At 38.5% G+C, this 12,818-nt stretch overlaps 1 protein-coding gene and 1 long non-coding RNA gene across 5 annotated transcripts in view; one reads left to right on the forward strand and one right to left on the reverse strand.

Annotated features, from left to right (window-relative positions):
* CERT1 (ceramide transporter 1) overlaps nt 1-12,818 on the reverse strand; it is a 49,705-nt gene that overhangs the window by 20,756 nt on the left and 16,131 nt on the right. For all 4 annotated transcript variants that reach the window (XM_083404021.1, XM_083404023.1, XM_083404024.1 and 1 more), the window contains exons 3-5: nt 8,720-8,836; nt 1,354-1,461; nt 961-1,099 (exon numbers count right to left, since the gene is read on the reverse strand). In XM_083404021.1, coding sequence (XP_083260147.1) covers nt 961-1,099; nt 1,354-1,461; nt 8,720-8,836 — 364 coding nt within the window. The remainder of the gene's footprint in view (nt 1-960; nt 1,100-1,353; nt 1,462-8,719; nt 8,837-12,818) is intronic.
* On the forward strand, nt 402-7,654 carry LOC310660174. Its single transcript, XR_014503272.1, has 3 exons — nt 402-772; nt 5,820-5,876; nt 7,421-7,654. It is a non-coding gene; the product is annotated as an uncharacterized lncRNA (long non-coding RNA).

A 12,818-nucleotide genomic window follows, 5' to 3' on the forward strand; every position in this document is an offset into this window, starting at 1 on the left:
TGACATCACTCAAAGTAACTTTGCAGCTTTGGATTCTTGAGGGAAACAAAAGAACCCTTGGCTACCCCCACTGCTACATTTCTACTAAGTTTTGCTGTGAAATATGAAAACACAGAGTGAACATTTGGCCAGGTACAGCAAAATGTGCATCAAAGCAAGTAGTGACATTTCTTTTCAACCTGAGACATTTTAGCACTGCTTTCACTAAAGCTGCATCTAATCCACACTTACTGGCAGCCCTGTTTAGGGAAGCTTTTCATGTTTAACAGACTATTGTATTTTAATATTTTGTTGGAAGCCGCCCAGAGTGGCTGGGGGAACCCAGCCAGATGGGTGAGGTATAAATACTAAATTATTATTAATTATTATTATTATTATTATTATTACTACTACTACTAGTACTTTGGAGCAAGCCCGCCCGACAAAGGGTCTCACTTCAGAGCAGCAATGCACAAGTTTTTGTTTTCGTGATTATGACTCTATTAGCATGTTACTGCAGGGTTACTTCTGAATGTAACCCTATTGTGATGGAATGTGAATAGTCACAGGGAACTTGTATTACATCAGTGTAGGAAGGCCTTACATCCTGCACCAGTAACCCAAGTCCATTGTGTATGTGCACTCAGCATAAATGCCAATCTACAAATGACTCTGCCTATGCATCCCATGTATGACTGGTAAAGTGAAAGAGCAATTATGAAAAACGCACATATCAACAGCATTAGTGGGAAGAGGAAGAGAAGATGGGGATCTAAAGAGAGCAGAAGAAAGTGTATGGGAAGCAAGTATACAATTACCTTTAATGAAGGAGGTTGGGCAATGCTGTGCTAGACAGCTGAAAGACTTGTCAATTTTTTTAAACAAAAGTTCCAAATATGACAGTTTGTAACACTTGTTACTTTCCTATCAGACCCTAGAATGTGATGCCTTTTGTTTAAATAACTAACTTAAGCTGAATACCTTTATCTCTCTGAAGTTCATCCTTGGAGACAGCGTCAGCACAGGCATCAAAGTATTTCTGTAGCGTATCAACCTGTCTACACAATATGTCTCTGAAGGTTTCCATTTCAGCAAGCTTCTCACGCAAACTGTGGCCCTTCTGAAAACCCAGAAGTTAAAACCATTCAGCTGTTATTTATTTTTATTTACTGTATTACTTTCTATATCAACTTTCATTTCAAAAGAAATACCAAGGCAGTTCACAAGGCAATAATGTAACGAAAAAAATCAATAAAAAGTTAAGTAGACAAAACAGCAAAAATACATCATTATGAGGTTGTCACAGGAGATGCATGCAACTTGGGGTATGGATGAGGAATCATTTGTAAGACCTTTACATTCTTTGTCACTAACCTTGAATGAGGAGGTCGATGTTGCCGAATACCCACTCGCTCCAGACACAAGGGATACCATAGAGCCATGGCGCCGTAAGCTCGTCTCTGATCCATAGCCAGATTCAGTCTGGAGAAAGAGGAACACATACATTAATTATGAAATGTAAAGAGGCAAATCCCCATTAAAGAGATTTTTCAAAAATGATATTCTTTAAACAGGATAGTGCTTAGAGAAATGCAGCCAAGTTAATATATACTACTTCAACTTTAAGCATGAAAGACTCGATTTGGTGTAGTAGAAAAAGGAGAGCCGAAGAGGACAGATGAGTGGAGGCGATGCAGTATATGTATCAATATATGGCATGATGTGCCAAGACCTCATGTAAATTCAACACAAGAGTAAGCGTATTTCATTGGAGCAGCCTTAATAAATCTTCTGTTCCCTACCTGTATCTTGTGGTTCCCCAGGATTTAACTAGTCACTGTCATGAAGAGTTTGCCAGAAGTCAAGAGTATGCATACATGTATTAACCCTCCCTGACCTTCCAAAACAGTAAAATACTCAATACACAAATAGCAAAATACATTTTAAAGAAACAAGAGTTCACAGATAAAAATGCCTACCACAGATGAAGTTTAGCAGGGAAGAACCTGCCAGAATGAAAATGTGTTTGTCAGCATGAGAGACAGCCAGAGAAGGGATTATTTGCTTTACAAAGACAGGGCAGAGTATCGCCACAGTATTGCTACAGTCACTGAGAAGGCCTTAACTCTTGTGGACATCAATCATGCTCCCACGCTTGACTTTGATTTGTGTCCAGAAGCAAATTAGAAGTTAATGCAGACACTGTAGGACAAGAGTAACATGATCCCATGGGTGTGTGCCCAATAGCATCCTTGCTGCTGCATTATGTACCAAATGCACCTTCCCCAAACTTTTCAGCGATAACCCAGTGCAGAGTGCACTGCAGTAATTCATTCTTGATGTGCAACTAAGGTGTGTGTCATTGGAGTCAGGTTTTGCTAATTGTACTTAAGCCTTACAATATGTGCACTCCTTGTACAATTTTATCTGCTACAACAACTAAGGACAAGAGAGTAACGTGCAGTGTCAACATCTGCATATTTTGAGACTATTAATGACAATTACAAAAACAATTATTTTTAGTTACCACAGTGGGGTAGAGGGAAGATAAAGCTAACTATGGGGGGAATTGCAGTGGGGCTTCAGAAAAGGAAGGAATATTAATAGTGCATAGAGATATATGTGTAGCAGTTAGTGGCACATGCAAAAAGCATAAGAAGAAAAAGCAAGCATCATGCAAAGCCCCACCATTCTATGACTGCAGCATCTAAGGCGGAGCAGTTCAATGCCGAACTTTTTATGTCTTGCAGAGCAGATCATTAGTAATTCACTGCAGGAATAACTCCGTTATAATCAAGATGAAAAATGTTGATAAAAGCGTCTTCCACCCTAAGTATGAATAATCCACGTTGCTAAAACAGAGGCAGCCAAAGTCTACTCAACAGAAAAGCTGACAGTCACTACCTTGAAATTAAAGGAATTGCTCATTCTTATTGTAGCAATCAATGCACAATATTAAACCCTAACGCCAATTACCATGCTGAACACCCAGAAGCCATTTTGTCAAATATCCATGCATGGGTGTAGCCTCAAAGCTATACTCAGAACTAACAAAGCACACTGCAACATCTTCACCAGCTTTTTGCATCTCTGAATAGACTCCATTATTCCTTTCAGAAAGCTCTTTCATAGGTTGACAGTCGAGGAGGGGAAAGCCACATGATCCTAAAGCCTTGTGTAATATTCTGTTGGTGCAGGCAGTAGCAGCAAAGCACACCATCAGTGAAACAGCATCCAGCAACACAATAGCTTAAGTATTCAATCACATCAGACCTTCACTGCTGACTCAATCGTCCGATAGGGATTTCCTTAAGTGGGTCAGTAATGCTTCAGAGAGAAAAAGCACAGACTCATAGGAAGCATCACTGGTCCCACGCCCTGATTTCCCATATTTAGATAAATTTCCTTTAACCCCTCATGAAGCTTAATGTATTCACCCACTGACTTTTTTTAGCCTGGCCTACATATTGCATAACAGCTACACACAAATAGCTTTCTTCTCCAATTAGAAAGCCACACCTAGGAATTGGGAAGTAGCAGGATAAAACACTACAGATGCTTGACACCAATTCTATGCAACACTCTTTACATGTGAAATACCACTTTGCTTGACCTGTACTTTATTAATCAAGTTATAAAAGGAGATAGAAAGTTAAGCAGCATCAAAGTGAAATAATATATGTGAATGAAAACAGAATAAAAACAGGAAGGCATAGGAAAATAAGACTGGTGAAAGCTGTTATGCAATGAAGATTCTCACAGAATGCACACACAGATCATCACAGACACTGCTGAATGATTTAAAGGAGAGGTGCTTTAAAACACAAGTTCACCAATAATAGTATTTCATACACCTAGAATCTGATGGAACTCAGAACAAGAGGGTGAAGAGGAATTGGGCAGAAAGTCAGACAACATAAAGGGGTAGTTCATTAGGAGGAACTGTTCTGCCCCAAATGACAGAGACAGGAATTGAACAGAGGACATCCTTTGGCACTGCTCAAGGAGGGTGTCTTGGCTGAGAAGGGACTGATGGCACTGAAGAGCAGCCATACTCCTTAGAACAAATCCACAAACAGATCTCAATGGAGGAGACACATATGGATGAGGAAGCTGGAAACTGTTCAAAGAATTGTAAAGAAAAAGCTCATTTCATAACCACAAAAAGTGGACACTTGCTTTCTCAAAAGAGGCATGGGAAATAGTTTGAAATGAACGTATTTTGTTGTTCACATATGACCATGTTGAGATAGAGTTTTGACATACGGCTGGTACAATCATCAAATACCAAAGCTGCAGGAATTCTTTATGAGACCAGATTAGAAACAGTTTCTTAAGCAAACTGGATGGATAGATCAGGAAAATGTATTTAGGTTTAATGATAAGATACTGGCTTCAGGAAAGCAATTCACCTACACATGATCTAACTATGCATATCTACATGTGAGCACACACTCACATGGATCACCTGAGACTTCATGTGGCCAGGGAAACCCAGCCAGATGGGCAGAGTATAAATAATAAAATTACTGTTATTATTATCTTTCCTCATATTGAAACAGAAAATCATAACTATGCCATTTAGATGAAGTGACTACACCAGACTGCAAACTAAAATATTGGGAAGAAAATAATGAAGAATGACATGTCATGAACAATAGTGGCCACTAGATGGAAGCAATAAAAAGAAGATGAAGACTTTGCTTAAGGTTACTATTGGTCAAAGTCCAACAGTAACCTTTATCATGCTTTTATTATATTCCGGTTACTCTGCATTTTAAAATGTTTTCAAAACAGCCTAATTTTAAATGATTAAAGGTTCATACATGTCTGGCTTTAGCTGAAAAAGCCTGTACAGCTTCAGGTTTCTTAATTTAAAATCAAGGTTAGATTTTATTTTTATAGAGAGTTCAGACCTAGCTACTTCAGAGCAAAGCTTGCATACAAGGCAGACCTCAGGGTTCTGGACACATTGTAAAAGATAATGCTTAAACCCCTCCTGCCAATTCTATTGTTCTGAAACACTCGCTGTTGAATTTATTGCATCTCTTTATGGAATATAATAAGGGCATCCTCATTATTTGTGTTGTGACAACTGAACCATACAGTTTTTCACCGGGCACAGAATTCTGCATCCTGAATCTCAGTTTGCTCTACATATAAACAAAGCTTGCATAAAAGTTTGCTATGGATCAAATAGTAAGAGGAGCCCTGCTGGATCAAACCAAAAGTCCATCAATTCCAGCATCCCCTTTCGAACAGTAGCCAGCTGCCTATGGAAAGCCCCAAAGCAGTGGCTGGTGGAAAATGTATTCCTACAACTTTGAAGGCACCAGTTGCCTACCCCAGATTTAGTCTTGAAAGTTGTACTGCCTAGCAAAGTATCAGATCCCAGAGTCAGAAGCAAATGGGCTTCTATACCCTCCGTGGCACTTTGCCCCATACAAGCATAGGTAATAGGAATATAGACAGCTGCTTACACCAAGTGAGACTATTGGGGCCAGATAGACTGGAAATGCTTCTCCAGCATTTCAGACAGGGAGCAAAACTGGCACCTTTTGCAATCAAAACATGTGCTCTACTACTAAGCTCTGTAAAGAAATAGGCATATGAAAAGAAGTTTGCTTGCTTACTTGTTTTTTAACAAGAGTTGCATATAGCTCTCTAGCCATACATTTTCAGATATCTCAAAAACTTGAATACAATAGTGTATAAAGAAATAGAACAGACTATTTTTAAGCAGACATAGAACAATCACCTTAAATCAATATATAAATGTGAAAGTAGAAACGGTATATGTAACTTAAATATAATTATGTATAAATAGATATGTTTTACAGCAGGAAGAAATTTCTACATTGAACAATTTTTCCAGGCTGCATCAGGATTTTATACAGGTACTAAATAGGAATCAATGTTTAATTCAATTTTTTTCTCTGTCTTCTATCTCTCCAAAGTACGTATTCTTTTATAATCTCTGCTATATCCCAAATTCTAGCCAGCTATTGCCAAGCAGTGGTGGTGAAGCTCACCTCCATTTCTAAGTTGCTAGAATTCTAGATACACTTGGAAGCTTCTGTATTAACTGTAATTCACACAACCTAGTAGCATTATCAAAGGCTCTAAAGGTATAATCTGATTAAGCATGAAGGATATCATATATTATATTTCCTTTTGCAGAACAATCTAATTTTGGGTAGTCACATCAGATAGGTTTGAAATTAGCCCTTTGTGTTTTCTATCTCCATTGTCTATACACATTTTACTTGAAACCTTTTGGGGGAATCTTAGTAGAAAAGCAGCCAATAAAATAAAATAAAGTGCTTGATTTTCTAAGTGCTGCTTTGTGGGTTTACTTTTTTAAAAAATGATACGAGAGAGCAAAGTACAGTACATAAAGTCCTGAATACACTATTTCTAGAAAGTTATCTGCCTCAACTCAAAGTCCAAGGAGAGGCAAAGATAGTATCTCACTGGACTGACTCCTTCAACATAGCTAAGATTTCAGCCCATGTTACAGGGCTCAGTTGCAAAAATACATTTATTTCAACCTCAGTTAGGAATTTCTCTACTGGACCAGTAGAGAAAAGTAGTTCTTCAATCATATAATAAAGGGTTAATGTCGCTTGCCCACTAGTTACCAAACAGTTAGGGCAGAAGTCTTTGGTCTGTAACCTCATGGGATAGTTAAGCTAATACATTCAATTTTTGATTGAATGTATGTGGAGTTTAAAACACCCATTTGAGAGAACAGATACTCATTTGAAAGCCCATGGAATAGAGAAGCAGTTTAGTATGGAGACAGGGATGATCACCTTCTCTGTATTATGTTGCTTCCTTGTGTTATATTCCCACTTCCAAAGCAACTTTATTTTTATTTTAAAAAGTGCAATGAGATTCTTGCATATGATATGTAGTTTGCCACCTCAGAAAAATGCAGGTGTGCTTGCTGGAGGTGCTCATCTCAGGTGTTTGGGCCCTGGATATCCTGTGCCTTTCCCTGTTTTAAACATAACTGAAAACTTGTTTTAAGCTTTGCTAATAGGATAGTTGGGCACACTGCAAAGTACAGTGCCAAAAAGACTGCAACAACTCACCACCTTAATTTAACTGGAGCCATTTTAGTGCTGTGTGAGCTATTTTGGTAGTTTTTTTTGGCTCACTACATAAATTCATATATGCTTAATTTTTTGATATAATGCTTGACCAGTTTTGAGTTTTCTCCTCTGCTGCATTTTCCTGGCCCTGCACCCTGATTTTGTTCAACATTTTATTTTATTTTATTAAATTTCATATATTTATTTAAGATTCAACAGTAACAAGAAAAACCACATTAACTACATCAGTTGATTACAATTGCCCATCTTTAACAATAATTGACAAGTTACAGAATGTCACTTTAACTTACTCAAATGTTCATATTTAACTTTTATCTCTTTAGCTCTTTATTAGCAGATCAAAAGGAAAAGGACCAAAGAAAAAGGGTATGGAGGGGAAAAAAGAAATAGAAGAAAAGAAAAAGAAAAGGAAAGGGGTAAAAGAAAAAAGAAAAAAGGAAAAGGAAAAAAAGGGTTAAAGGAAGAGTTTAAAAAGAGAGAAACAAAATAAACACATTTGACTTCTGATTAGACTCATTGTATTATTGTTTCTATTATTTTTTCACACACAGTTCTGGATTGTTGTATTACTTTCTTTGTTTTCATCAGATACCAAAAACACTATGATTTTGTTCAACATTTTAAACATCCAACACTATTAATCATGTTGACTGAGGTTGATGGGAGTTGAAGTCTATCATCTGAAGGGCCACAGGCAGCCTGGTCACATGCATTTCCCCCCATTTCTCCAAGTTCAGTTGCTGAGGCTCTTTTAGATGTTGCTTTGTGAGTTTTTGGCTTTGTTGACTTTATAGCCTTTTGAAAGAATGCATTTAGTGTTTCCATTCTATTGTATATTATTTAACACTGGCTTGCGTGCAAAATATGCATCCTATAAATGTTCTGAATAAAGAAAAGCATATTTGATTTTCCAGGAAAGATGTTTAATGGAAAGTTCACTCCTTCTGTAACTTCATAATACCCTTTGAAAAATCAACAGCTGGTTGCTTATACTGCCACACGAGCACCAGATCCATCATTCAGACCCAAATCAGAATATTAAATGTTTTAGCCGTGTGACTTTAATCTGATTAGGAATGTTATCTTTATGCCTAACCACTATACAAGAACACAAAAAACTAAATCATAGTTCAGTTTTAGTTTCAAAAACCTTTGAAAACTAACATCACATCCAGTCATTATCTTCAAGATCAATTCAACAGCACTTTTAGCATTGTATTTTTAACAACCACTACAAGTTCTTCCTACTTTAATCCTTGTAACAATCTATTTTTAAACTTTACCATTAGCATATGATAGCTTGCTCAAAATAGTTTAAATTCTTATTTGCTGGATATAATTGATGTTGCTTATTTTCTGTATTGCCACACATTGATTCCAAGTACCACCAAGCCTTTCATTACTGCTACATTTCTCAAGTGCAAAGTCTTACATAATTGTCATTTCACTCATTATACCCATTCTCATATCACAGGTTACAATACTTAAATACGATTTTCAGTTCTTGAGGACATCAGCATCTGTTTTGCCATAGAAATGTCACTGAAGTGTTTAAGCAAAGCCCCTGGAGGCTCATCCATAACCACACACCATTATTAATTGCTAAGGAACAGAAACCATACCTTGTGCTGTTCAATTGCATCTATCCATTGTTGTCTATGATCTGGATCTTGAGCCCGTAGATACCAAACGCTATCATTCACGCTAATATCAAATCTGCACTCATCAAAATCATGGGGCTGTGGAAGGAAAAATGGAAGGTCATTATAACAATAAGAATTATACATAAAGGAGATAACATGTGGCACCTTGTCGTTTGCCATGTTTCGGGGGGACGGACCTCATTGTTTCCCAACCAAGTTCATACCTGCTTAGTTTTGGCAATGCTGCCGCTCCAGATACTCCCAGACCATTCACTGGGCCCAAATCATGTTAAACCTGATTTCACCAGCTTCATTTTCTGTGACAGTCGTAGCAGTCCTTTAACAAGCTACCATATACCAAATTAGACCATCAGTTTATGTACTCCCGTATGGACTACTGTGACATGCAGTGGCTCTCTAAAATCTCAGATAAAGCCTTTTCCATAATTTGCTACTTTAATCTTAAAAAACAACAATACACACCACACAGGTATTTCCATTTATTCATATTTATATCCAGCCTTTATCATAGATACCACAGCAGATGACAATTCACATTAAAAGACCCAATAAAAGTTAATCATTATGTTTCATATCAGTTGCTATATTCAGCCAAACTGAGATAATCATGATTATTAATGTTACACAGTCAGGATCCAACCAAGAAAAATCAGAATATAGTACCTTTATGGAATAGAAAGGTTAATGAAGCAAACTCTGAACATTAATGAAGATCTACAAAATAAGTTAACTGCATGAGTAGAATTACTACTGAGAATGCAGTAAAATTTATTGACACATTTAATATCCTGTATTTTTGACCGAGACACCAATCTCCAAGGCAGCAACAATTCAATAAAAACCAGAATACAATTAAAAACATGTGCATAGAAACATACAGCACCAAACCAATGAAAGCAGCAGAAACCAATTACATTAGATGTTTCCCTTTAAAATGGTATTTCTTGATTATGATGAAAGCAGATGGACTTCAGCATAGAGCAGATTCATGCAGAACACTCCTTCAGCCCCAAAGCTTAAAATGATCCCTTCAGACCATCATGGGAAGGGAAGTATTAAATCAGTGGTATGCAACTTTTCATTAGAGCAGAACCTTGTGTTCTCCAGACATTTTGAACTCCAATTCCCATCAGCCCCAGCCAGCACAGCCAGTGCCAGGGGATGATTTGAGTTGCTATTTGAAACATAAGGAGAGGACCAGGCTATGGGAAGGCTGCACTAGAGTGAGCAGGAACATAATAATTATGCCTTGCAGTGATGTTTGTTTGATGATTATTTAATTTCTATACTGTTTAATACATTAACAATATCTCTTAACTGAAGCAACAACAGATATATTAAACAAAAATAGTTACGTATAAAAATGTTACATTCACACAAAGTTACTACTATATATAAATTATATATAAATCAGTATTAATTGGTTTTTCCTTCTGACACACCCTATCTATCAGCCTCCAGGTTCTCACTCAGGGTCCAGACCCTTGAGGGTAAGCAGCAGTAGAATGATTAATTATAGCTATCATATTATACAAATTGGCATGCCATACAATACAAAAGATTGTAGTCTGTTTCATGTAAGAGCCAGTGGTGCAATAGCCGCCTCCCACCTCCTTTTACATAATTGCATCACATGTTAGTGGACTAGGACAGAATGTCCTCCTCAATGGTAGTATCTCTATAAGGTTATTTCCCATATTTCACCTAACCTACTACTTCCTTAAGAGCTTTTACTTATATGTGCCCTGAAGTCCATGATTATTCAAGACTCACCAGTGAAGGTTTCTATAAAAAAACACAACTTGTGAGGAGGGTTGAACAACCCAGTATAATTAGATACAGTAGCACTGTGCTAAGAGAGGTACAGAAGACACCAGATCTCAGAAGACTGAATAGTAGCAGCACAGATTGCTTCTGATTCATGAAAACCCCAGGAAGTGTTGTAAGCCAGGAGAGGTTCTTAGACGCAGAGTTTCATGCAAGCTTAAATGTGGCTGCTTGGAAGATGACACTCACGTGTCATAGTTCGCATTTCCATACAATTGGCCAATACTTATTTTGAAAGATGAAGCCTCAGCACTACAAAATCTCTTGTAAGGTTGTCAGAGATGAAATGCCATCCCAACTACTTGTGCAAACTGTCTACTTGCCTGAGCACCATAATATGGAAGCCAGAAGCCGAGCGATATTCCAATTCCCCTTCCATGAAAAGAAAATCTGAAAGCATTTTTGGCACCAGTTCACTTACAAATCATTATTGGAACTAAGTCTCATTCAAACCTCATGGAACTAGTAATGCAGTTGTTTCTTTGACAGGTTCATAACAATGAGCACTGCTTATTTAGAATTTCAACATCACAATAGACATTTGCCACATGTCAGGTAACAGAATGAAGAACAGCCTCAGAGTTGAAGATTCTGCCTTCCCTCAATTGAAGGAGAATTGAAGTGAATCATTAACAGATTTATTAATGTAATTTTTACAACGGAACTTTCACAATGGAACAAGGTTGGTGATTGCTTCCAACTAGGGATGGTTAGGATTGTGCTGTATTACTATCTTTACCCAAATCTTTGGCTGCAAAGACTTGTCTATCTATAGACTGCTCTAGGCCTTCCAGGATGCCTCTCTAAAGGATGAGTTGCTAGTTTGTAAAAGCAGGATATATCTTTTTAAATCTTAATCTAGACAAACACAGGAGAGGGAGCATTTTGATCAACAAATAATTTGAAACTGCCTGTGAGTGACTATCAAAGCCAAGCAGAAAACAAAATCTCAGTGCAACATATGGCATTCTTTTTTATAAGCTCAACGTGCAATAAAGCCTACCATTACAAGCTACTTGTAATTCACCATTTAGCATCAGCCCTATTTGAAGGGCCAGTGAACTTGCTAATTCATGCAGCCTTTCTTCCTCCTTTTCCAGAAGTTAAAGTATGTTTATGACACCACTGTCAGTTACTGCAGAATCATGACTAAGGCTACAAGAAACATACAGGTCAAGTCCCCAGTAGGGCTGGGCGATACCAGCTTTTCAACATTGCAGTTTGGCGATATATCACAGTGTTGAAAAAACCAAAATGCATTGGTCTCTGCCCACGAGACACTGGGTGAAACTGCCCCAGCTCTGGTGGTTTCACTCAGGCACTTGTGGGCTGGGACAGTGAAGCTTGTTTGCGCTGCTCAGCTGGGGATCAGGAACATTCCCCTTCCCCGGATGAGACAGCCTTGGTGCTAACTATTCATTGTGGAGAGCAGCAACCGCGCTCCCCTCAGCTTAGCCGTTTCACTGAGCCACCACCCTGCCACTGGCTTATGGGTGTCAACACTGGCCTGGGGCTCTTTTAACTGCTCGACTGAGGCAAGGGCAGCTGCCCACTCCTCAGCTGAGAAGTTTAAAGATGCAGAGGGAGGAACAAGTTGTATTGGCGCCTTGCTGATACAGCTTGTTTCTACCTTTGCATTGTATGAGGGCAGTGTGGGATGGCGGTTTCACTCAGCGGTATATCGCTGGTGAAACCGTCGCTGCTCCTGAGTCCCTCTGCTAGCAGCGCCCGCTGGAGGAAGGAACTCTAGCCAACGCTGCGAGCATAGGGACTCAGGAGCAGTGGCGGTTTCCCCAGCAATATACCACTGAGTGAAGCTGACGTCATGGTCTGCTCCTCATACCGGTCCTGGGTGATATATTGATATATTTGCCCGGGCCTATTGCCCAGTGGAGTATTATTGCTCAAACCTCCTAGTTTGAGAGGCAACTGTCTGTTAAATTCACCAGTTGAAGGCTCTGAGACCATGTCCTACCCAAGGGATATATAATTCCATCACTTTTTGTCTAGCAGTCCTGCCACTTCCGATACTGTATTCTTTGGAAGCTAGTAGCTTTGTATGGTGGATTACCAATGCTGTTGGGAAATGATTCTGCCAAGCAGATTAATCACTGATTTCCTGTTCAACCAGCAATAAACACAGCAGGCATACTGTCAGAATTTTACTTCATATTCAAACACAATTACTGCTGCTCTTCAGAGCTTATTTTACAGGCCCCTGCACATAGCT

The sequence above is a fragment of the Podarcis tiliguerta genome (genome assembly GCF_965153285.1).
Source record: "Podarcis tiliguerta genome assembly, chromosome: 11".
Classification (NCBI taxonomy): Eukaryota; Metazoa; Chordata; class Lepidosauria; order Squamata; family Lacertidae; genus Podarcis; species Podarcis tiliguerta.